The following is a 26,473-nucleotide window of genomic DNA, read 5'->3' as shown; positions in this document are numbered from 1 at the left end:
GTGCGCCTGGGTGACCTTAATCACTTCCAGGTTCATCCAGACTCGGATTTCACTTGTGCGCCTTATTTCAGGTCACTGCCTCAAAGTCAAAGTAGGGCACAGTCATTATCTGAGGGAGCATAACACAATCATCCACACAATACAATAGGGTCGGCACAATTCACAGAAGTGCTGTCCATTACCTCTGGGCTTGAACACATGTGCTCCATCACGAGCGGCGCCCGTCTATATGTGTGGAGCAAAGGTAATATAAGTCGTGATTTTCGGTGTAATACATGTACAGCTCTCCTGGATGTTTGTCTCACTTTTGCTGAAAACAGGGAATGTAACCAATCACAGCAAAACACAGGCCGAGAAATACGGATATGGGGAAAACAGAGTTGAAATTCAAGAGTCTGGCCTGTATATATAAAGTCTCTTATACATTTAAAGTAGTAAAAAAAGAGAGAGAAACAAAGTGATTGTGGGAAAATGGGACTGGGCGTTCTGATCCAACTGTTTTATTCACACTGAACAGGCTGCGTTTTATTGTGAAAAGCAGGACCTTAAAATGATTTTGATAGTGGCGAGATTCTTGTCTCATTGGTTTTTACTTCTAAAAGATATTAGAAAGACTGCAATGAAGTAAGAGGAAGGTACTATTATAACCAGACACAAGTGCAAAGGAGTGTTAAAAAGGGGGCGTCTCGAGGGGTGTGTGAAAAGCACCAATTTCCCTCGAAAATTCACGGCGCAGCATGACGTGGAGCCGTATCACTTCATAATGACTGTCTGACCACCTCTGCAACAAAAAAAAAAAGTCAGAATGACATGTAATAATGTGTCTGACTGATCCTGGGAATGAGCTGCTGCTCTTTTTGAAGGCTGCATGCACCATAAATTCTTTATGACCATCAGTGAACATCACACGCATTATTTAAGAAGACTCTTCAAAATATATCTGATTCTATTATCCTTTCATGTTTCAAGCTCCGGCTATCCCTCCGCTTTATTGTGGAACATGATCCCCGGCACTTTATGTTTTACACTGATACCTGTGTATTAAAAGCCACGCGTTAGTCAGGTAAAGGTATTAAAGCGAGCAGAGCTGCTTCGGATGGGGAGATGTGATTAGGTGGAAACCTTGTTAAAGGCTTAGAGATGTTTCCTTTTGTTTGCCCTGTAAGTATATAATGTGGCTCTAACAAAACATATCCTTACATTTGTCCAGGTAAAAGATACCATCCATTAGAATGAGCTGTACAATGTGTGTTGCCACTAGCATTAGCTTCCTGTGCTCTATGGCTCTCTGTATACCTCCTTGCTCATATACAACCAAACACATTGCATGTATTTCTATTATGAAGAAGCACTTCTACAGCACAGCAGAGATGACATGAAAAAATGTAATTACTGCATTAATCATAGCAAGTATGACACAAAGATATCAAGCTGTGGATGTGTTCCAATTATAACGTATAACGTTCGTGGGCCTCATACAAACTGCTTTGAATGTAATCAGATATTCACATTTCCCTCAAACGCTCGTTCTGCGGTTTTTCTCAAGCATTCACTTTGAACCCTCTTGCTTGTCGCTGGATGAAGCGAGAGCACGGAGAGAAAATCGGCATGTTATTGTGTGGATTAACTTTGCACTGTGTACATGTTTGAGCGGGATGCATTCGGGGGGCCTCTGCTTGTCTTTTGTGTTTCTGCCCCAGATTGGGCTTGACAGCTATGCACAATATCCTGTTATAGAACACAAGTGCACAGACAAAGTAAGAAAGAGCAGCATCCAGGGCTGCAGTTAAACAGTCCTTCAGTACGTGCAAACCTTTCCGCTGTCATCCTACTTATGTCATGGGAAGCACTAATTAGTTAATGGGCTGATCTCATTAGACAAATGCTTTTGTTGCAGGTGTCCAGGCCAAGTTGAGAAGATTGCCGGAGGCTTGAGGTTAGAGAGGTGGGCTTAGGAAACCAATATAAACGACTTAATGGCTTATATGCAGTCAACCTTACACACTGCATGTGATCGGAGGAACTGCATTGGCACAAAATGATATGACACAGGGAATGATGTAGAGGCGATCAAGACAACTCTTGATACATCAAACGCAGCAGATATCATGAGCTATGATGTTTTTCCTCCTCTCATCTTTCTGTCTTTTTGACTCTACAGCATGGGCGAGATGGGGCTTGCCTCTGTCAGTAGTCAGAAGAGGTCAGCACACTCACTGTGTCAGCCCTGAAGTGATACATTCACCCTGGAGTAGATCTGCGGGTTTCATAGCGTGTGTGTGTGTGTGTCATCGCATTGAGAAACAGGCAGCTTCAAACACAAGCGCTTATGGAGATATCACTCACGGGATGTCTTCTCACGGCTTGATATGGTATGTCCATTGCGCCAGAACAGGGGGGTGTTGGAAATGCAGTGATTAGCGCAGTGTCCAGTTAATTTTAACAGGGTTTGCAAAGAGACTTAATCAGGAATTAGGAGTCGGCATCTCCTTTAAATCGCCTTCTTTGCGCATTCGTGGGGGGATACTGTCAGGGTGGAAAAAGGCAATTGTCTGCGGTTTCCCGATTATCCCCCGCAAAAGCCTATAATCTGGCTGAAAGTACTTAAAGAGTCAAGCAGCAAAATAAACAACATTGATTATCATCCCACTGTTCTTTTTTTTTTTTTTTTTCCTCTGAAGTGGACCATGCAGAGAGGGAGGGGAGCTGGAGGCTAAGGTTGCACCTTCCCCCGTCAGCGCCATCTGCTTGGGCAAATGTTAAGGCAGGCTAAATACCCCCTGAGTCCTCTGTTCAAACCAGATTATCAGCTATTCTAAGGAAGCGGACGAGCATCTTATCATCCCCTAATCTCTTTTACAAAAGCAAATCAAGAATTCTGTACAGGGATTACCAGGATTAAGGAGGACACAGACATGGCCTCCTCGGACAATGTCTTAAGTTGTTGCCTTTAGGTCAGCTGGCAAACATACGACCACTGAATCCTGTCATTAGTTTCTTTCACACTGGTCAGATCTCTAGGAAACTATCACTGTCAGGAATTGTCGTATTTTTTGATGCATGCTGCCACAAAATACATAAAGTAACGCCCTGAGTTTGTTTTTTACTGGTGGAAGCTAAATGCGTCAAGTTCAAAAGAGCGTCTGCTTTGCAAAACATTGACAGCATCACAAAGTGTTGAACAATGACCCACAGTGGGACGTGTCTAGGATTGAAAACTGCATTTATTAGCCCCAACGGCATGATAGATTGCAGGACAGGTTTTTCCACTGTATGCTTCAGAGAGGATAAAATGAGGGACAAATCTGAATGCAAACAGCCTCTGTGTGGCTGCAGCTTAGCTGCAGATGTCCACAGAATGCCGATGCACCGCCGGTTACCTGGGAGCTGACATGATAAATAAATGTTGCTTTTCTTAACTGTTTTTTAAATGTTTCCGGGGAGGATTAGCGTTAAATCTACATGGGGGCGAAACTAATGTCGGAACCTTGCGATTACGTCAAAGAGAGGTGGGGAGAGGGGAATGTGGAGAGGGAGTTTCTCAGAAAGAGTGCTTGTAAAGCTCGCTTATCCCAACTGAAACAACCGGAGTTACACACATACAGCAAAACAATCAAGCTCTGACAACGGCAGCAACTATATCTCCAAACATTTGCCTGGCTGTCAAAGGTGAAGGCATTATTACTTTGCAAAAATGGAAATAGATTTCTCTACCTGGAATATTTAAGGGGAGCGACAGAGGCAGCTTAGTGTCTTGCAGGCAGCACTAAACCATATGCTCCTTGCACACTATCAGCAGCAACTACTGTTTTAGATCACACTTTTAACAAGGAACAAACAATTGTACGAGCAATCGATGCTCCTCAGATCCCCGCTCCACAGTCACACCTCGTTTAATCAACAGAATTGTTTTCAATGAAAACAATCTCCGGGCTGTAGAGCTACTCAGTGTCTCAGAAAGAACCACTCGGCCGGCTTCCACACTGATTTGATTGTTGCACACACAAAGGTAGCTCGACCACCGCAGCTATGGGGGATGATTGAATTATTCAGTTTGGCAGAGATTTGGCAGCAATTGTGTGGAGTGTTGCCTTGAGTGGAGTGCAAGAGAAGACAGCATCTCCTTGTTTCCTGCACCGCTGCACAACACATGCATAAATAGCCCCTGCTTAGACAGGCACTGTTCCTTCAGGAACGAGCTCACATCATACACTGCACATGCTCACTGCTAGGCTAATTGACTGACACCTCCCCATAGACTCCCTTAGCATTAAATGAAAGATGTAAAACACTTTTCATGTTTATATTTGGGCATTTAAAAGAACAGAGTCTTTTTAAAGACGTAATCTTGAACTTTTTCATGTAAATAAATGTCTTTTAAGTCACTATCTATCGCCGAATGAGGTAACACACTGGTGATTGAGCAAATAAATTCACAAGCGGCGCCCAGTTAGTGACGTGTTTTCCATCACCCAGCAGTGGTTGGTCTGCCAGAGAGGGTAGGCGGAGCTAAGCGGCTGCTTTTCCCGTCTCTGCAAGTGTTGCGAGTAAACAGTAATCTACTATGGCTGAACAAACAAAGAAAAGATCGATGACTACAGATACAACTTCAAAAATGAGTGAAAATCCAAAGAAAGAAACAAATTTGACGCTCAGATGAAAGCGAGTTACAAAGGGAGCCAGTCGTAGACGTCCTCCTGTAATTACCGAGTATCGCCAGTGAGTGGCGCTCAAGAGCATGACACTGAAATATTTGAGATTGTATTGTAGTAGAGATTGTTTAAGTATATGTACAATACCCCCCAATATACAGGTTCCATGTTTAAGACGGCACAACTAAAACATGCAGATGTGCATGAACATGACTTCCTGACAAGAACATCCTATTCAGATTCATAACATGCATGCTGACTTTCAATCACTGATTAAAACAAGCTCAGATAAAGGTCATAAAACAACAAATGTTTTGCTCAGATTAATCATTGCACAATACTTCTGAAAAAGTTAGCACTGCAGCTTTTGTTCTGAAAAATCTGTACTCTCGAAGCGTCATCCTATACCATCTGCAGCGGATGACTGAGATCTCGGCGGGAATGTGAGTGACTTGTAAAATCAATGTAATGTGAAGGGGGAAAAAAAGAGTTCTGCCATCTGGATGGATTCTTTGCAATGTTATCCACACGAATAACAAATATGTTGTAGTTTTATGTTACATATATCAGAGGAGTCGTCTTGTCCCATTGAAGGAGAAATCATTGATAACACGGGTTAGGTACTGATTGCACTGATTGCATTCTCAAGGTTGTGGAAAGTCATTGGCGTGTGCAGAACGACAGCTTATATGTGGACTCTGATTGAGTTTAAAGCTCCTTATTCATCACTGATAATACACATGTATGCATAATAAGTGCAGTATTCCAGGAAACGGCAGCATTAAAGAGGCTCCACTGAAAAAGCCTTCTAGCCGTTCTATTAATGTTGAAAAAAGAAACGTAAAAAAAAAAGTATAATACAATTAATGACCGCCATATGGATAGCCTCACCAGCACAGCACAAAGAGTTGCAGCATGTGTCTGCCCAAGCTCCTGTGTGTGTGTCCGTCTGCAGACGTATCATTGCATTAAGTGTAATCAAACTTACTACTTATAACTAGCTTCCTGGCCTGTTAGATGAAATTGAATACACGAGCCTCATAAATCACGAATCAATATGTCAGCAAAGAAACTCTGGGAACCCTTCCCTCAGTGACACACTGTAATACAACCTTTAAAAGACATTTTATAGATGATAAAAACCACCGGGAATGCACTGAATGTGAGCTGACCGAAATCACAAGCCGGGAGTCGTAACAGCTACACATCTCTGCGCGCACGCAGGAGCAACAGCATTTCTCAAAGACAAACCAAAGACATTTTCTGACCGGCAACTTCCACTAAATCTCTTTCCTTCCCTTCTCTCTCACCTTTGACTCTGCACTCCGAGGCCTAAGAAAAATCCATTTATCGCCTACTCCATCTCCATGCACGAATGTTAAGACTCATTAAAGCTGTGGCTTTGTTGGAGAGTGTACTTTATTTATTTATGGCTCATTTGAAAACATTTCATTAGCTAATTATGCAGAACATGAGGAAATCAAATCATAATTTATCCAGCTCAGAGAGAAACATCTAGCTTGTGATCCAGCCAAGCTTTGTGTTTTTAAAGTGAGAACGAGGCATTTAGCAGGTGTACATTCATCTATTAATAGAAAGCTGACATTTATGCACCCTCTATACGAGAATACTCCAGTGTGCACACTTTTCTCAAATCACCAAGGACTCCTTCCCCGAGGGAACTGATTAGCTCTCTCTCAGTTTTAAAATATGAAGTAACTTTGATAAGCAATTAAACATTTTCTGTTGTCTCCACTCGGGCTTCTTTGTTTTCTGCCTTTCAAGTCTGTATTTTTGGATCAAATCCGCATAAACACTGCAGAACACAATATTAGAGCGCTGCATATTGTACCCTCTGGCATCAATCAGCCTCTCAGATGTGTAAAATCCAGTGTTTGTGCACTACTGTACATCATAATAGCAGGGTTATCATTATCAAATCATCATTATCAGCTCCCATAGAGGAGAAACAGCCACACACACAGAAGAGAAACGAAGAAAAAAAAGTTGGCTTGTTCCAAAAAAAGCTTCTGTTCTGCTGTTTTTGGTCTGCGCACTTCAAAGGATGTGCTCGCACCAAATTTCCATAACTTTTTTATCTGTAATCTGTTCCTAATGAGCGATGTATATCTTAACCACTGCGTTTCTTTTCCTCTTTAAATGCTGTATTGTTGCAGAATGTAAAAGACAGGAGGTACAGGAAGTTGTTCCAGGGCTGAAGTGAGCCAATTAATGGTGTCCAAACCAACACAGCCACACATCCTGCTTCAGGCCACGGCCTGTTTGACATGCGCCCTATGCTACTGGCTAATTGTGTATAAGAAAAACAAATGATTATTCTACAACATGTGTTTTGCCTCATTTAAGTCGTACCGTTCTCACAATGCACATGCGGTAGAGTGTGCGGGAAACTACTCTGACTTAATGATGCACATTAACATTGAATGCTCCAAACAAGGAATAAGAAGAGTCGTCAAAATATGCAATACAATGCAAAAGACTTTAATAAATTTCAGAAGCGCACACATACATAAACAAAACATTTACAGTTTTCTCCACACTGGCAAATCAAAAGTCAATTACAAAGATCATGTAAGGTGCATATTTTACTTCACATTGAATAAAAGTGAGGTTGTCTGTCTCCCTTACAAAGGACAAAAGCTCTCCCCATGTATGAGTATTTTTTTTTATCTTTTCCCCAAAGATCAGGCAAATCTAATCATTACACAGTGCTAGGATGCTATGTATATTTCATACTGGGGCTCCTACGCAGTAGTGAATACATTTGATACCATAATTACATGAATATACCTCCTTCAATAATAACAACCTGCCTCACAAAGAGGCAACGCACATAAAATTAAAAGCTTTAAAATAGACATAGTCTGCGGAAGTTTGATATCTAACGAGACTGGAACAGAATCAAAAAAAGGCTTCCCGGTCCGTGAAGTAATTTCATTTCACTATATATAGTCTCTCACAAGACGGGAAACAGCCTCTGGTCCAGTCCATCTGTACATTTCCAATTGGATACACAGGCTATGTCCATTTTAATGACTCTAATTCTATGGTTATATGTATGTACTGTAGGTGCCTTTTAGGCCTTACCTATCAAAGCAGTCTTTAGCTTACCAATTAACAGGACTATTGAACAACAATGCTGCTAACCCATCAAGCCAGTTACTGGTGTATACTGCAGAAAGTATTCTAGTCAGGACATACTGTACCATAATGATTCTATAGGTGTACAAACAGTAGAAGCAGGATGATGCTTTCAAACAAAAAGCCAAAGAAGAAGAAGTAAGTGCACCGTAGTGGATTTTCTGTCAATGTTAACTTATTGCTGTTTTTCAACTGAAGCCTGGATTACCTTTTCATTTTGGTGTTCAATGTTCTTCTTATCACAAAATTTCTTTTGTCAGTGTAAATAAGTGCAAAAAAATCAAGTCATTTTTTTTTTCCCTAAGCCAACTCGTATTAAAGACTGCCTGAGGATTATGATTTTTTTTTCACCATCTGGAGTCATTTTAATGTGGATCTCACAGGTTAAATCACTTCTGAATTGAAAGCGACATACAAAAGGTTAGGCTTAGTGCTCTTCAAATCTGCCCTACATAAACAGCTTTTGATTATAACCCCAGCAGTTAGTCCCCTGTGATTGTGGCTTAGCTCAAAGTATTAAACTTGTCCGACCATCCCGCCCAGTGTAATAACAGCACGGCGATCAGTAGCACGGTTGTAAAGCACTACAAATGTGGTCGAGATTGTGGGGAGAGGGGGGGGCATGCATGTTTCTGTAACATTAGCCACACTCGTCACTAGCGATGCGATCGGTGGCATCAAAAAAGTGGGACAGGAAGAGGCGAAAGTTGACAGAAAAGCTTCACTGTGATGTGGGCTCAATACTAATGTAAGCCTACAGGTTGTAGGCCTTGCAGCATAAATACGTTAAAAGTCATTTGATCCGTGAGCAAGCCCAAAGAAGAGTGAAATAATACAAAAAATCAGAAAGTAAGAAAATAAAAATGGCCACCAGGCAGTTTTAAAAACAAGGCAAAGAAATGGAATCAATAAATATAAACACCATCAACTCTGTGATAGATATACATACATACATATAAACATACTTTACAGATCTACTGACTGTATTTGACACCTATTTTACAGAGTGGGTGCTAAAGTGGGACATTTTCCGAGGAGGTTTCAGGGCTTACAGTATCATCCTCACTGACACAGGTAAGTAATAGCATAGGACTCAGTAAAGCATTTCAAACTTCCAACAGATTCACAGGAGGAGCTTTGTCAAGATTCAGGCAGGCAACACGAAGCGTCTTTCTTTTTCTGACATTTTTTTTCCTCCCCCCTCCAAGTTCATCTTTTCCCTCGATTGTATGAAGAGGTGGGGTTTTGAGGCTGTAGAGACAGTAAAGTACTTGTTTCACCTCTTCAGTTCTCGCCTTCCTTCTGCCCTCTCTCTTTCTCTTTTCTCTCTGTTTCTCTCTTTAGGTAGTGGGAGCTAGAGATTGATTTTAATCCTGTGGGAGCGAGCTGTACCTGTGCCACAGAGTGTGCCATAGTGTGGTGGTTTCAGTGCCGTCTCCTGAAATATAGAGAGACAGACAGATATAGGGAGATTGTAGTTACAATATCATCGAGCTCTGAGCAGCCTGAGCTGTAGCCTTATCAGTGCGAGGCTACACCCAACACTGGATAAAAAAATCTCTGAAGAGAGTGTAGAAGATAAAAAAAAATAGCATTCTTCAAGGCACGGCTGGCAATCAAGTCATTATCTTGTCAGGTTTCCTTGAAGAATGCTACAAGTGTCACAAGCTTGTGCATTTTTCCTGTACTTATCAGAGCATGCAATCTTATCCAATTATCACTCCCAATTTGTCGTTTTGTCTCCCACCACACTAGTGCACCACTCTTCATTTCCCCTCAAAAAGCCATTTGGATCAATTTAGGCCCACTCTTTCTTTCGGACCCTTGCCAGTAAGGTCCTCTGATATGTACAGAATATGACATTTTGTCGTTCCTAAATAGGTTAGCAACACATCTGCCAATATCTGACCTGATAGTGCTTACATTTGCAAGGCACACTGAGTACAGATGCAATGACTCGACAGAAAACAAACGAAACAAACGAGAAATGATCAAATAAAAGTAACATAAAGCCATGATCAGTGTATTTCTGGTGTCAGATTGAATTAGCTAGCCTAGTTAGCCTTTAAAATACGGCTTCTTCTCTCTGCTATGCACCCACTATGAGTCAGCACCAGCACTTTGTCATCAGACCATGGGTGGCTAGAGTAAGAGGCCCGCACCTTCACCCACACAAATACATGATGATATGCAAAAATGGAGTTCACTGCTGCCCTGGTTATCCAACGCATTTATAATATTATCTTTTTTTTTAAAGATAATGCCATAAATTGCATTATGAATAAGGCATTAGAGCAACACTAGTGGTCTAAGGGGTATTTAATCAAACTGTAACGCATGCTTATGCGAACTACACAAAAAGCGTAACAGCAGTTTTTCCTATATCGGCTCATAGGAGGTTAGTTTGGTAAAGCAGCGACCCTGTGTGCTCCGTCGCCCCGGAACTACAGGCCAAACAAAAGAAAGTATTAGCCTTTTTTTTATTTCCTGCATATTCATGATGCTGTCTGGGATCACTCAAGCAGGGTGGTACTCATTTGATCTGCCTCCGCTAAAGCACATACTCTCACAAGAGCTCCTCGTCACTGGAGGCAGATTGACCTCTAATATCACGGGGTAGGGGTTAAAAGAAAATGATGAGATGCGTAAAAACTGAGAAGACAAGGGAGGGGAGGGAGGAGGTTTTCATTTGCAAATACGGCTCGCGCTGTATAATGAAGCCATATGGTGGCACAAATCTGTAGTCTCTGAAGTATTTTTACAAGCTTTACTCTCTATCAGCTACATCTGTAAAGTCCCTGAAAACATTTCGGTGACCTTAAGCCATAATCATCTCCTCCCGCGTGCCCTCCCCATTGTTATTCCACGGATGGGCTTTTTGTCTTTTTGTTTTTTTCAGCTGCTTTAGGTGTGTGGGAGGGTGTGGGGCAACGAGAGATCACTGTAAAGGCACTAAAGCACCATCTGTCACTTTGATGAACAAAAAGGAAAACACGAGAACCTGGCTGTGATCTTTGCTTTTGGACTCGTGGTATTAGGTTTAGGGCTCGAGGGAGGCCGGATAGCTGGCATTGACCGACAAAATGCAGCTTTTGTTTTAACAGCCACACTTGAAATGATCTCTTGAAATTCTGGAGTGTTAAAATATTCTCTTTTTTGCCTCCTCAGATAAAAGCAACAACCACTCTTTTTGAAGGAGTGCCTTTTTTTTTTTAAAGTGTTCTCCTTTAAACTTTGAAAATATCTTTCCTTTAAAGAAGCACAGAGATAAAATCAGGCAGAGATGAACTTATAACGGGGCTTCAACAAACATCTATTGTCACATCACTTTAGATTCTGACAACGTGACTCACCCAAGGATAATACGTGGCATCACTGATAATCTTAAAGGAAGGCTGTCTCTTTTCCTCTTCCTTATCAGCCTCCTTCCAAACCTAATTACGGTGATTTTAATCATACTGTATTACGAGTGATTAACCCTTTAGTGCATTTAATTAACCTTTGCAGCCACCGATTCTCATCAGGCAAAGCTTCATGCGTTTTTTTTTCTTCTCCATGACACAGGCTTTAAATAAGCACACTTAAAACTGGTGGGAAATCTAATGTCTAAAGTGGGAGGCATCGCTTGTCAATTGCTCAAGGGGACAGAAAGAAAAAGATGTATTATCAGCTTAACATCACTGCAGATACGGCTGGTGAGGAGAACCAATGAGGACAGATTTTTCCTGATAATATTCAAATTACTCGAGAAATGTGAGACTCGTGTCACCAAAATGTGTGAATGTTACGCAGATAAAAACCTGACCTTTCTTGCGGGAATGAATAAAAATACCTGAGAAAGACTCGGAGGTTAGATTTGGGAGGACGTTTACTAATCATAAATTCATTGATTTTGAATTATTCCGACAAATATACTCCGCTCTGATCAACAACATAAGTGAAAATCAATTTAAATCCCTAATGCATAAAATTCATGACAGATAATAATTCAGAATAGTAGAACACAGTCTGAATATTTCTGCATATTTCAGGGCAGTCACTAGCAGTAAGACGGGAAATCATCCTGACAAGTCGTCAGTGTGTCGTATAAACACATTATGAATTAAATCTTTAGTACCAAGGGCATGTTGTAAGCTTATGTATAATGTACCATGGCAGAGCATAGCTTTTAACCAGGGGTTTGAATAGAAGGTGGATGAAGGGAATGACTATCAACTCTGTGTGGGTGTCTTCATAAATTATACTTAGCATAATACTTCACGGGATCAACAGTCATTTACCAAAACTATGCCATGAGGAATTTTAATGTCTGCTCGATGTCACACAGAAGCGTACTGGGAGGGAAAAAGGCAGAAATGAACCAAAGATCTGAAAAGTGTGTGCAATATGAGGCTAGACACAAACAAAAGCAAGCACCTCATCAAACAAAATCAATTATTGATGCAATATCATGAAATTGACCCAGAATTGGATGAATGGCAGTTGTGATAATTATGATCAAAACAGGAACAAAGAACGAAAGCCAGTGCAACCGAGCAACAACCCAGCCCTCAAAAACATATAAAGAAACACAAAGTGAAAAAATGAACATGGATAAAAAAAAGCAATAAAAATTCACCGAATGTTTGACACTGGGTGAGAACTATGGATACGCACGCATTAGTGTGAATAAATTGCGACCTTGTGCACGACGAGTCAGCCTTGATTAGCTCCATTGTGCTGCCGATAGCATGCACCTACTCTCTCATGTGTAAGGGATACACTGATAGCATTCTTTAATGTTCTCTCGAACACAAACTACAACACATCACAGCGGCAAACCTTTGTTGTGATGTCAATGCATCCTCTTCTATGTGAGCTAATTTAGAGAATGTAAAGAATGTGCATCTACATATGCCATTAATAACAATAATTGGGGTCATTAAAGTAGAGCATTTATGGGCTAAATGCAACGACGGCCAGGCAGGCTCTTTTATGGACTACTGCTCCCTTGGTGTTTAAGTATATTGGTCTCAAGGCTCTGCGTCACCTTGATCTCTGTGACCCCCCCACCCCGCCCCAAGCAGTACTCAGTCTTCCCCACAGCGCTCGGCTCTGGCTGTCAGCACAGAGCAAGGCCACCTCTCTTTACCTCTGATTTACATTTATTTCCCTCGCCAGCTTTTATTTATTGGGGCACTTCGCATTTGGCACATATCTCTTAGGGAATCGTAAGCCCTTTGCTGTACCTTGGCATTCAAATGAGCCTCTCCCAAAGCAAAGCCTCACAGCATAGTTAGGATGGCACTTAATTTTTGAGGCAAGAAGCCACCAAAAGCGGGATTATTTATCAAGTTTTTTTTAGCGTGTCAAGATATTTTTTCACTTTTGTTTTTGTCCTACTACCTCAGCCCTTTTGTTTAAATGAATACCTGATGAATTGTCACTCTGGGTGCCATATTTATTTTCCGCTCGCCTCGTTTAAACATGTCAGTCAAATATATTAGCACACAGCCTCTTTGCCCTTGACCTCAAATACATCAGTAGAGAGTTCAATTACCGCCGCACATCCCAAGCTCTTCTAAATCAGGCTTTGTTGCCATCAACCTCTCAAACGAAAGTTTGAAATAGCTAGCTATTATCACTGCACTGCTGCTATTACTCAAGCTTTTGAATATGAAATTAACCTCTCCGTGTATTTTTTGAAAATGATAATGCAATTATGGTTGCTTATGAAAGGGGTGAATACATGAATTAAAAACAATCAGTAATGTGAAAGGTTTGCCGTTTCAATTGTGACAAATTATGTTGTATTCTTTCATTTCAAGTCTCGAGCACACTCATTTTCAGGTGCAAATGACATTCATGTACACATGGTCATGGTCAGAGTGGGAATATCCCCTGGCTCCATGCTGCCACCCTCCCCCTTTCATCTCACCTACCATGGGACAAAAACGGGAGTGTGAGTGGGGACTAGTGTGGGTGGGTTTAAAAAGGAAGTCATGAATTACCTGTCGAGTGGTGATTTGCCCCGCAGTCTTGAATCCCCCCTGACAGCTGCACTCTGAGACACTGTATGGGTCGGAGCTAGTCGATGAGCACTTGGAGAGTGAGTCACAGCCCACCACAAACGTGTTGTCCAAAGGGAGCTCCTGGATCACGTGGTGTTTCTTTGGGGCCACTGGGGTCTCCGGTTTGATTTGAAATGTAGGCTGAGGGGACGCTGACTTGTAATGCTTGGCTAAATCTGGGCTGTCAGGTTTGAAGGTGGTAGGCGTGGTGGCCCAGTTGTACTTCCCCATGGTTTGCTCCTCTAACTCCACAGGGAGATCCAGTGTGCCATTAACATGCTCGTGGGTAGGGTCGTCAGGCTTGGATTCATCTATGGTCACAAAGTTCAGGAGGAGGCTCTTGGGGGATCGCTTCTTTCTCTTCTTCTTCTTTTTAATCTGACGGTTCTCTTGGTTGGGTGACACCCACTCCCCACTCTGCTTGCCCTTCTGTACCACTTTGTGTCTGGGGGTCTGTCGACATCGCACCAAGGCAGTCACAAATATCACCAATATGACAGTCATGGTCCCTGCTATGATAGCTATCACAACAATCACATATCCATTGGCCTGAGGTGTTACCTCACTGTCCCCTATGTTACGGTCCAAAGGGGTCTCCATGCTTTTTCGTAGCTGCTCTTGGATAAAGGTAGCATTTGACACAGTGTCATTGACAAACAAGTGAATAAGTGCGATGGCATGTAATGACTCAGGTTGGCCTAGATCTTTGACCTTGACCACCAGCCTATGCAGCCCCTGATCAGCTGCCACTATTTTCTCCTGCAGTGTTATGTTACCCGTTGTTTTGTCGATGGCAAATAGACCTCGAGGGGAGACCCTAGATGTGATGATGATGCTGCTGATAATACTGTACTGTAGCTCAGCATTCATACCTGTGTCATTGTCAATGGCAAATACTCTGGTGACCACAGCGCCAGGGGTGGTAGTGGTCCGCACTAGGTCGTACGAGTAATTCGAGGATGGGATAACGAACACCGGGCGATTGTCATTCACATCGACTACATTGATAGTGACCTTGGCGTAGGAGGAGCTGGGAGGTTGCCCTCCATCTACTGCCTTGACCATAAATGTGTAGGAGCTTTGCTGCTCCCTATCAAAGGTGATATTGGGTTTAATCACACCAGTTTGGGGGTCAATGATGAAATTATCTTTACCATTCAAAATGGACAGGGTTATAACAGCATTATCTCCCGCATCTGCGTCCGTCACTGTGATTAAGCCCACCGTTCCATAGAGAGGCAGGTTCTCAGGCACATAGAAGTTGTACTCAGGATGTGTGAAAGCTGGGCTGTTGTCATTAAGGTCCTGGACGATTAGCCTGACAGTGACATTGCTCTGCAGGGATGTGGAGCCATTGTCCTTCGCTATGACAGTGAATGAGTACCTCTCCTGCTTCTCTCTGTCCAGTCGTTTGCCAACGGAAAGGATTCCTGACCGTCTGTCTACGTTAAAACCATCAGGCGCATCAGGGCCGAGAGTATAAATAATCTCAGCATTATGTCCGCTGTCTGCGTCAGTGGCGCTGATTTTTATTAACTGTGTAGAGGGGTCATTGTTCTCCGGTATGGAAAGTTGGATTTCCGGCTGGGGGAAGATGGGTGCATTGTCGTTCTCATCCTTGATTTTAATTAAAACCATAGCTGAAGTGTTCAAAGGAGGCGTCCCCCTATCCGAGGCCACTATCTTAATTGCATATTCTCGAGTCGTCTCATAATCTAGGGGGGCAGCCGTCTCTAGTAAAAATTGATCATTAAAGACAGGCTTCAACCGAAAAGGAACATCATGGTCAGTGTAGCAAGCTACTTTACCATAAAGATCTGCATCCTTGTCAGTAACAGTAATTAGGGCTATTTTGGTGTTGAGTGGTGCATTCTCAGACAGAAGAACAGTCCCATTAACCAGGTTGATAATGTAGCGAGTGTCTATGGTGGGAACATTGTCATTAACGTCTGTAACATTAACAATCACTGTGGCTCTTGAGGGAGTGGAGCTGCCATCACTGGCCAGGACGATGAGTTTATGAACAGGGGTCACCTCCCTGTCCAGCGGCTGCTTCACAGTGATCAGTCCTGTAGAGCTGTCGATGGCAAAGTGACGTTTGGTTGAGGCAGAGATCTGGTTGCTGAAGGCGAAGTGGATCTGTGCGTTGGAACCTAGGTCTGCGTCCGTGGCATGAAGCTGGGCAACCGAGGTCCCCATGGGGGCGTTCTCTGGTACTGTGACCTCCAGCTCACTGTCCTTGAAAATGGGACGATTGTCATTGACATCAGAGATGGTGACCTGTAGAATGGCAGTGCTGGACTTGGGGGGGTTGCCGCCATCCTCCACCTTTATCTTCATCACGAAGGTGTCCTTCTGCTCGCGATCAAGGTTCTGTTGTACGATCAGCTGCGGCCACTTGTCACCTTCAGGAGTCTCAATGATGTCTAAGCCAAACTCGCTGACGCTCTGTAAGGACAAGACAACATTTTGAGTTATATTTTTTCTGTTTGGTACGATGAATATTCATACACATAAATACAACATTTAACCCACAAACATTTTGGTTGTTGTTTAGATTTTGTGTCCCCCTTATATGACTCTGGGGTCGAAGGTTGAAGCCTTAACTAACATAATAAAAAAATGACATTTTCACATGGGTTATAACAAAGAAAGGTCCTTAAGATTTGTGCATGTGTATTTTCCAATTGCTTTTTAGATTTTGTTTTTGTTTTCTCAAACAGCTTGTATACCTTTTCCCCAAGGTTACTAATGTTCATTTTCTAAACCCTTCCTAGGATCAGGCTTTCAGAAATAATACATGTAAAACTAGGCGGCTGATTCTTCACTCTTCTGCTCATCTCAGTTGGGCACCAATTAATCAATAGCATTATACAACACACAAGTGTTGGCTTGTTTTGACTGATTTTATACTTGCACTTTACAAAACACGCCTTAAAAACTTAGCAAATGTCACCCTGCTAATCCATTCAGAAATGTGACCCATCATTGTAGTAAATCAAGTCCCTCCATTCCTCCACGACACCACAGCTTAAAGGAATTCATTTGACTCTTTAACCTCCCTTTAGATTTCTTCTGCCTTCAACAAAATGAGATTCCACTCTATTCTAACTTGACACAATATACAGTAAGAGGTGCAGCAGACAGCCTTGCAACATTTCAACTGCATAATGGGAAAGAAAAGGCTGGAAATGGAAACACACCAATGAGCTCCTATTTTAAATATACTGCAAGACCAGATCACAACAGATTAAGAGAAGGGAGTGAAAAAATCCTGCAAATTAGAAAGGCTTTTTGCTGAGGATGGGCTAAATCTAAGCAAAAGTAAAGCCGGAGGAAAATGAAAACAAATGCATAAGTAATCCTCAAACCGCAGGAAATGGCAGAGGCTGTTAAGAGTAATTGCCCTTTACCCAAAAAACTAGCACTTATATTAACAATCCCACATGGGGTATAGTATGGATACATACATGTTTTCGGTTTGGAAGAGAGGAAGGATGGGGAGGACGAAATGGGGGAGAGAGACAAGTGACAGAAAAGGAGAGAAAGAGAGAGTAGGGGGAGGAAATAAGGAGAAGATCAAGCCCATGAATGAGCTGCATGCACATTATGAAACAAAGAAGCCCTTTGAAGCTCTTTCAGTCAGAAGCAGTTTCATGGTAAAACAAGAAAAAGCATCCTCTTTAAAGAGATAAGCTTCATGCTGCACATAATGTTGGAAGAGATTACTCTGTCTAGGCACAGCTATCAAATGAGATTAAGATACATACATTCTCCTCGTTCAAGGAAGAAAAATTTCAACCAAATTCTGAAAACAAGAGTCCTCGGTGGGTTTTAAAATCTAGAACCTAGTCCTCGTGCCAGCCGTGTTGTAGCCGACACAAGAAAACGTGCAGCTGCGGCATGTAAATTATTGTGTACTCTGGAAAAACTGCTTGCCGAGGGAATGTCGTCAACATGTCGGTGATTGACAGAACTACTTAAACCAGCCAACGCTGCAGCAATGATCTTTCAGACCTTATTTGTGATCCTTCTGGCAAGCTAAAGTCATATAGGGATAAGCAGGCGAGGCATATAAGAGTATGTGTGGAAAATATAGAGATGCTGCCTTATTGCCTTATGGATGAACTCTGCTGAATCTTTATGCACATTGCAGTGTTATTTCTGTCATAACTAAAAGGTCCAAGACAACATTCTGGGGGCTCTATTGCTAAGCACTACTCCATCCGCACAAAGCTCCCCAATCCTCAGTTGTTTGAATAGTTCACAGATTCGGCACAGTAGCTGAGTATGTGCACACTGATATTTGGCAAAGCCGGATGTTAATAGTAGGATGTTGAGTTAGGATGTGTCAAAGAGAATGCTGCACAATGATTTATGAGCCAGCATTTCCTCTATGCTTTTGTCTTGGTTTCACACAATTTTACAACTGACAAGACAGCACTCAGCGCATTTCAATAAGTTGAAGAGAGCTATCTCTCAGGCTGTGCATCCTCCTGAATGCAAAATTAGTCTGGTGGATTGTGATAAGATCTAGGGCAGGCTAAGAAAAGGCCAAATACTAGCATGAATCACTCACTGGAAACCCTAAGGCAAAGCGAGAAGGACGAAGCTGTCTAAACAGCTAAGTGTGCACATTGTACCGCGTCTCACGCTCTCACCACACGTATACTGTGCAGGTATATGTATTCTTGAACTTTGATGACTTGCCATGCTTTTCACGTTACACAGGCACCAGGCCTCTGCAGGGATAAGAGTGGGATCAGTGCACTGCATGTGTGGGAGGCGTACGGTACACAATCTAATCAAGAGTCGGCTAATTTAGATAAAAAATGATTGAGGGACGCTGACAGAAGCAGAGCAGGCGGATGGTGAGGGAAGGATGACTCTGAACCGTTCTGCAGACAGCACCTCGGATTATCAATGGATGCATCTTTCAGTCAACTTGATGACCTTATTAAAACTAAGAGGAGACTGAGATTGGGCTGTGAATATATCAGGAGGACTCTAGTCACGGTGATGCCCATGGATGAGGCTAACCGGGGAGGGCTATTCATCACAAGCTATAGCACCTCTTTATAATGCTGATGGAAACTCCCCTCTCTCTATCTCTATCTCTCATTCCTCCTTTATTCTTGCTTTCTATCCCTCATCCACTTTTGCCCCTAGCCACGATCTCATGCATATAATTAAGACAAAAGAAGCTGGGAATTGTTTGTCTCTTTTTGTCAACCCCTAGGAGAGGATAATGTGTCAAAATAGGATGCTAATGAAAACTGGAAATGCTTGACAGTGAGCTCTGTGCCCAAAAGTCCTATCCACTGCTTATAGGCAGCATGAAATCCATTAATCAAATTTTTCTTGCTACTTGGGATTGGATCTTGAATCCATTTTGCATCTTCAATGCAAAGTAAGAGGCAGTTTAGGAATGAAATGATTGAAGCTCAGACTTGGAGTACCAGCTGAAGAACCACTCCATCCACTTGAAAAATCGTAGGTATATTTCAAATAGTCATGTTGCCACCAATTTGATTGCAAAATACCCCAGGAAGAACCAAGGTAGGTGGCAAAAGGTTAAGTCTTAGAGCCCTCCAGAATGCCCAACCAAAATACAGACACCCACTTCATCATCTTGTTTCTCAGTGATGCATATCTAAGCTAGCAGCGGAACATTGATCGACATGATATGGCTTGAAGACGCCCACCTTCAATGTTTCTGAAGATGCTGCAACTTAGGTTAAGGTAAAAGTCTGTAATGCTGCAAAAGCATACATCGCTGGGAGAGGCAGGAATAAAGGGCCAAAATCCCAAGCTACACCAGCAGCAGAACCTCCTTCAGTCTTGACCATGTTTCTCTGTTGGCCTCTGAGTTATCCTGTGAATATGTAAAGTGATCAAATCTGCTTTCGTGGGAGATCCTCCGCCATCCATGCATGTGATTGCTTTCCCTAACCTTGACCATTTCTTAGGACGCCGTCTCTGCAGTTCAGGTGACGCAACACACCGCTGCACTGCCCTGATGGCAGAGTTTCACTCCAAGTGTGATTACCACCTATTATGTGCGGTGCCACAGCACTGTGTAGGATGTAATTACCCGTTGTCCCTCTTAGCTTTGGGAAAAGATGGAGTTGTACAGAAAGAGGCGACCATGTTCTTTCCATTTGTATTGTTGACATGCCACATGTGGAATGGTGGACCATTGAGTATGTCTTACTGTGCCACACAATGGTATCAATTTCAGCCCTGTGCCCTCCACAACACAAGGAAACTGAGCAAACTTTCATTCTGAGGGAGCTTCTGAGACAAATCTCAAAGGACCACACAAAGATAGTCCAAGGGTGGCTTAGTGGCCAAAAGCTATTCTTGGAAATGCTTGCACATTCTTTCCTCACTAAACCCTTTGCTTTCTACTCTACTTCAGAAATAAAGGACAGCAAAGGTTGAAAATCTTCTTGGCTCCCTTTATGCTACTCCCTGTAGTTCACTCATATGCATACGAGAACACAAGGAAATTAATCTGGAGTTCATTTAGGATATAATGAGAAGAAGTGAATCAGGGACGCCGTGCTGAGGATGCTCTAAAAAGAATTTCCGGCAAAAGATAATACAACCGCAGTCGCAGGCGAGAGTTTTACAATGTGAAAAGGGCAAAATTAAATGATTGTAGATGATCATCATAATGAGCAGAACATTTGGTTGATGATTTTCAGCATAAACAATTCAGGACACTAAGCTGGAGAGGCCTTGGCAGTGGGCCTCTTTAAAAATGCAAATTGGTATTCAAGGCAGACACAGACAGCAACGGTTCTGTTCACTCCAGCCCAGTGTGAACTTCATCTGAGACTCCTAGATGGACTTGTCATTTCTGTGTTGCACCGTGCTCTCGTATCCAGAACCTCTCTTTACTTATTATGTTTAGGGTTTCCTCCAGGGTGCTTGCATCTCCCTCTTTAATTACACTTCATTTGTAAGAGCTCATGTCATCTCCAATATTCATCTATCCACCGAGCACAGGGTGTTGTCTGGACTACAAATGAAGAATGCATGATATTATCCTACATATCTGGATTTAGGGCTGACTCCATTAGGCGAGGGAGAATATTGCACTGCAGTTTCATAAAGCATCAATTAGATGATGAGGAAAAGCTTTTCCTTGGTCTGCATGAGACACCTATTAACATAATATAGTGCATTCATTCTCACTTGCTTAAATCTACCATGTTCAGCACATGTAACCTGTTGCTGTAAATTGGACATGCATTATATGCTGTGTGCGCACTTTGTACTGTGCGTTCTCGGATATTACTGCATATGGTGAAAACCTCTCCTCCTTTACAGCCTTCTCTCATAATGGAATAAAGCATACGGGCATATTAATGACTGGTATAAAACATTGTAAGCTTCATGAAGAAGTAGGTCATATTTTCAATATGCACTACAGCATTATAGCCCTATAGGTTTACAGGAGAAGCTTTCATGCTGAATCCTAATAATGCTCATATGGGATGAAAATCTAGCAAAGAAAATATAAGGCTTTAAAGATTAAAAATCCAACCAGTCAGACCTGGTGTAGAAAGTTGGCTTGCGGTGTGTAAGAGATTCATCAATAATTTGCGTGCATTCTATTTACATTGCAGACATCCATCCACGGGGTTATTTTAAAGGACGATTAATTGAATACTTTATATAATTCTCTCTCGAACAGACTCCTGCAGTGGTTTCTGGTCTATCAAACATATTGTTCTGAACCTATTTATGTTACTAAAAGCTATTTATTTTATGAAGTCCATAAAACAAACTGTTAACTTGAAAACTATTCCAGTATCATGAGGCCTGAGGCTCTCATCTTTCACTTTCAATATCTTCCACCCGTTCGCTACTAAGCTAAATTCATTTGTACAAGACGGCTTTTGAGTTCAGACATGAGCTTGTGGACACAGTAACATCATCTATCAACGTCAGTTTTAGTGAAGAGGCTCTTTCAGAATCTTTACTTAGAAATGCAGCATCAGATGTTTTTAATTATTACTTATCTAATTACAGCTGACAAGCCGGCAAATATGAAATACAAAGGGGCTGGATCAGAGTCAGAAATAGCGTGTTGTGGACCCTGACGAATGGGCTTCAAATCAGTGCAAAATACCAAATAATGTGACATTGAAAAATGAGTTGTTGAAGAACAATTTTGGTGCATTGATCAGAAAGCTATAGACACATTTTACATTGAACCACAGCCTCAGCCTGTGGTTTTAACCACACGTTTTCATTAACACCAACACTGCTAACAGTAGTTTATTTCAATAACCTTCATAACATACTAAAGGCCCTATCTGTTTGGAAAATGCCCCCTGATTAATGCCTCTTGTATCCAAATGAAGATAACCGAGGCTCTGAAACAACACAGCACATATTCAGTTCTCATTTTCTGTATGAGAGAGATGAAACAGGAGAGAGCCTCACCTTGACCAGCTCATAATGTTGGATCCCATTGATCCCTACATCAGGGTCAAACGCTGAGGGCACCGGGTATCGAGTGTTGATGGCTGTGTTCTCCGGGATGGAGATGTTTATAACAGTGGACTGGAAAAGGGGCGCGTTGTCATTTACATCCTCGATCAGGAAGCGGATCTTGACCAATCGGAAGATCTCGTCGGGCAGCACGGCCACCTCGATCTCATAGTAGCAGCGTTTCTCGGCGAAGACCCCCGAGCACAGCTTCTCCCGGTCGATTCGGTGATTGGTGGTAAAGATCTCCCCCGTGCTGGCCTCCACCCTCACCAAAGGCACGTCGCCTGTCTTGTACACAGGCTTGAACTGCAGCGGCGAGGATAGCCTGATGCTGGGGTCTAGGTTGAGGTCCAGGTCCCTGCGTAGGTTCCCGATGCGGACGTTCTCCGGCTGCTCCTCCTTCACCGTGTAGTCCCTCTCCTGGGCCCGACATAGCAGGACGACGCAGGCGAGCAAGACCACCAGCGCATGAGCCTGACTTGCTAAGTCCATACTCAAGGGTGGATGGTAGCTTCACTTCTACAGCAGCAATTCTGCCACAGACAGAGAGACAGAAAGAACACACAATGTCAATGCACAGTATTCTATGGCATTCAAGTTCTGCTGTAATTAGTACTATTTTTATAGTTTTCAACTTGACCTATTCATCCTAACTAGTTCTGAGCCCACATCCTTCCCATGTCTTTGAGAGCAAATTAACGTCGGTTTTACACAATTAACCTTTGATGACATCCATTGAGCAAGCGAACACGTAAAGGTTAGTAGTTCATGTATTCCATCAATCCGTTTCATCGCCGTAATGAACCATTTGTTAGTTTTATTGAGAACTACTGTAGGAAAGCAGTTCGCTGCAGAGATAAAATGGTTTGCTTTGAAAGCCACAAACTGCTGTGCGCTAAAAGAAACGTTTAAGTTGCATGTGAGTCAATATGGTGCAGCGGTGACTTCATAAACTGCACCTCACCACCAGACTTCAGCTGATTTGGAGGCAGCAGAATTGAGCCTTAAGCATCGGTGCTTCCACGCATGAGCACACACAAACACACACACACTCGCAGTAGTACCGCTTGACAGCAGCTATTAATGGACAACCTCATTTGCTGTGAATGTAAACAATTGAGCTCGCAAATATTTCATGAATGCCCATGTGTGTAAACACACCCAGAACGATAAGAGCACTGTTCAGCTTAACTGCCGTGCAAAGAGACAACAATGTGAAATAATTTACTGCAGGAGCAGCCATCAGTCAAATTAGCGAAATTTAATCATAACTTCATTACATCCTGATGAATGTGTTTTCTCCAACATCAAATTTAAACAGCATACAGTTTTACTGTGTGCACTGACTGATGCCTGTGCTGAAACCCTTAAGAGCAAATGCAGAGCAGATGGGTTCACCATCAGTGAACATTATTCATTAATAGGTTTAATGTGTTGGTGCCTCTTTCTTTGATGCTGTTGTTCTACAAAAGCGTTCACTGTTTTAAATGTGCAAGGTCTCGCCAAAGGGCAAGAACCTCAATTGCCAAAACCCAAGTAGGTCATTGGAAGATGATGAAGGAGTCATATTCTGCAATGCCCTCCCTGCCAGTATATGTTAGCATTAAATATTGACTGCTCTCCACCAGCTAATTAGTAGGTTATTTAGTCCGTTATAACGGGAGCAAATTCATGTGGTTTGCTGGCTGACATTTAGACTTATTCAGTCATTTAACCCATTCTGCCTGATTCTCCTCGCTCTGGTCTCTGTAAAGGCTTGGCCACACAGGCTGTAATGGGCTTTTGAAAGTGGTGGTAATGCAGTGTAATTATGAAAGTATGTTTGTGTTCAGAAGCACAACGGATTCACCTCGCCGGTCTTTGGGTTGTTTTTAGTGACGTATCAGGGCGAAGCCACCAACGCGCAGCTGTATTTACTTCTCGTTATAATACCGGTGCCCCATGTGAATTCCAGCGCAATATATTTAACGAATAATATAATTTCATTGCTCATATCCCCCTGTGTGTTTAGGTCCACCAACCCTCTGAGTGTTTATCAACCTTGTGTGGTTTTCCTTCGAGATACCGGTTTGTATTCATCAGGCAGCTGCCTTGAAATTGAACGTCAATTTCCGTCATTGTATGGCAAGAGCCATCCCAGAAAGCATGTACAGCTGCTGCTGAAAATGCATACATACCTGCAGTAACAAGGGACCCTAAATAGCTCTCTGGGAACAGTAATATTTCCTGCTTTATGAAATTTCCATTCGGCCATTTACACGAGTCAAACAACAGAGAAAGGTATGACTACCTAAACTGCTCTACAGGGGTCCTCTAAATTGGCAAGGCAACAGCGTTCATAGCCATTGAAGCTCTTGGCCTACCGACAAAGGGGAATTGATTAAAAATAAGAATTTAATTAAGCTGGTTTTGAATCAGCAACAATTGCAAGGCATTCATGCAGCCTGTGAAGACAGATTTCTTTTCACACATTTCATAAAGCAGTCACATGAGACTCATTAAAGAACAGTGGGACAAAAAGAAGCGTGGCTGACATTGATCAGTGTGAGGGCAGTTCTTTTTTAGACGTATAGCACAGGCGCTGTTGTGCCGTCATGAGAAAAATATTGATGAGATATATGGCATTTGTCGCCGTGACACACTTTGCTTTGAAGTGTGCGACTCTCTGAGAGTGAGCAGCAGTCGCTTCGCTGTGATGATCGCGACGCAGTCCAAGGCTGAGCCCGCACAATGCATAATGAAGTTTAAATTACATCCTTAAATGGGATGTGATTCGGCGAAGTGTAAAAAACAGAAAAGATCAAAGCGTGATCTAGATTTCCTCTCCCTCGTAAGTGACAATAATGTTCTGCAGGATAAAGGGGGGTGCTAGGTTTTCTGGCTTAGAGAACAAGCAGGAGAACAGATGTAACAAAAGGGACACTTTGGCAGAAACAATGTGATGATGATGGTAAGACACTTAATTTGTCTAATGTAGGACACATACAGACGTGCATTTGATGGTATAGCGGATAGATATCTTTGAGGTATTTCTCTTAAAGTTATCCTAAATAATGAATTCATGATATTTATAGGCAAGAAGCAGATGTTCCGCCTCAGCCAATTACAGCCAAGCGTGTTTACTCCTCTAATTTGTTTAACTAAGTGTCTTCTAATTGTGATTTTCCCACATTTGCGTGGCTTTTCACTTGTCACAGCCCTTTATAAACCTGTCCATGAGGGACAGGCTAGGTGAGAGAAGGGATTGTGCTGGAGGAGTGAAAAAAAAAGTAAGAGGGAGGGAAGAGAAATCCTAGGTGTCAGTCAGAGTGTCTCCTTTGCTTACATTTCACTAGTCTCCTGAAATGCTATTTTGAGCCCCAGACAGCAGGTTGAATCCAGTAGGCAAACTCAAGCCTGCTTCCTGGGAGACACAGAGTGAAGAGGAGCAGGCCGGCCCTGGATCACTTTACACAGCCGAGTGATGGACAGGCCTTCCCTGCGTTTGAATCGGCGGAAAGGTAGCAGAGAGAGGGGAGACATACAGCCGCTGTCACCCCTTACCTTCACCCCTAAAGATAGCATCACTCGGAAACTTTCAGTGTAGTTAGTGTGAGGCTGGGACCCGAGACACTCAGAGTCATTTACCTGTCAGAGCAGGTTCTCACTGCCGCTGTATCTATCAATATTGTCTCTGGATCCAACAGGGGTTTTTCAAAGGAGGGCATTGGAAGAAATAATACTTTTGATTGTCTTGGGCTTTTTCTGTTTTATCAGCTGTAAGGATCGCTGACAGCCTGACAGACCAGGTTTCTGTCAAGATCACTCAGTTCTTTTTCCGTCCACACAGCCTGAACAATTCTCTTTACAAGGCGGGGGGAGAAAAGTTGTTTTCTCGTGGGGAACTTCAACAACGACTTCATTACCTAAGTTGCACTGGAAAGTCAGAAAAGTGCAGGAAAAATGATGCTCGGCATAAACGGCCTCTGTTATGGTGGACTTAAAACTGACAGAATATGTACATTTAGGATTAAATATCACTGGGAATTCCACCTAACACTATATTTTATAATTAAATAAGAAATAAATTATTAAAATTCTGACACATAATTTCAACATTCG

At 42.4% G+C, this 26,473-nt stretch overlaps 1 protein-coding gene across 1 annotated transcript in view; it reads right to left on the bottom strand.

The window, feature by feature from the left end:
- Positions 1 to 26,473, bottom strand: part of pcdh11 (protocadherin 11) — a 129,641-nt gene that overhangs the window by 100,740 nt on the left and 2,428 nt on the right. Inside the window, exons 2-3 of the mRNA XM_069669311.1 lie at positions 22,325 to 22,905; positions 13,805 to 16,312 (exon numbers count right to left, since the gene is read on the bottom strand). Of these exons, the coding sequence (XP_069525412.1) occupies positions 13,805 to 16,312; positions 22,325 to 22,864 (3,048 nt within the window). The 5' untranslated portion in view covers positions 22,865 to 22,905. The remainder of the gene's footprint in view (positions 1 to 13,804; positions 16,313 to 22,324; positions 22,906 to 26,473) is intronic.

Source organism: Semicossyphus pulcher, unplaced genomic scaffold, assembly GCF_022749685.1.
Source record: "Semicossyphus pulcher isolate SPU_LCO1_2020_fin unplaced genomic scaffold, fSemPul1.0.p SCAF_2, whole genome shotgun sequence".
In the NCBI taxonomy this organism is placed as follows: Eukaryota; Metazoa; Chordata; class Actinopteri; order Labriformes; family Labridae; genus Semicossyphus; species Semicossyphus pulcher.
Note: the sequence above shows the minus strand (reverse complement) of the source record. Positions and strands in the feature narration are given on the sequence as shown.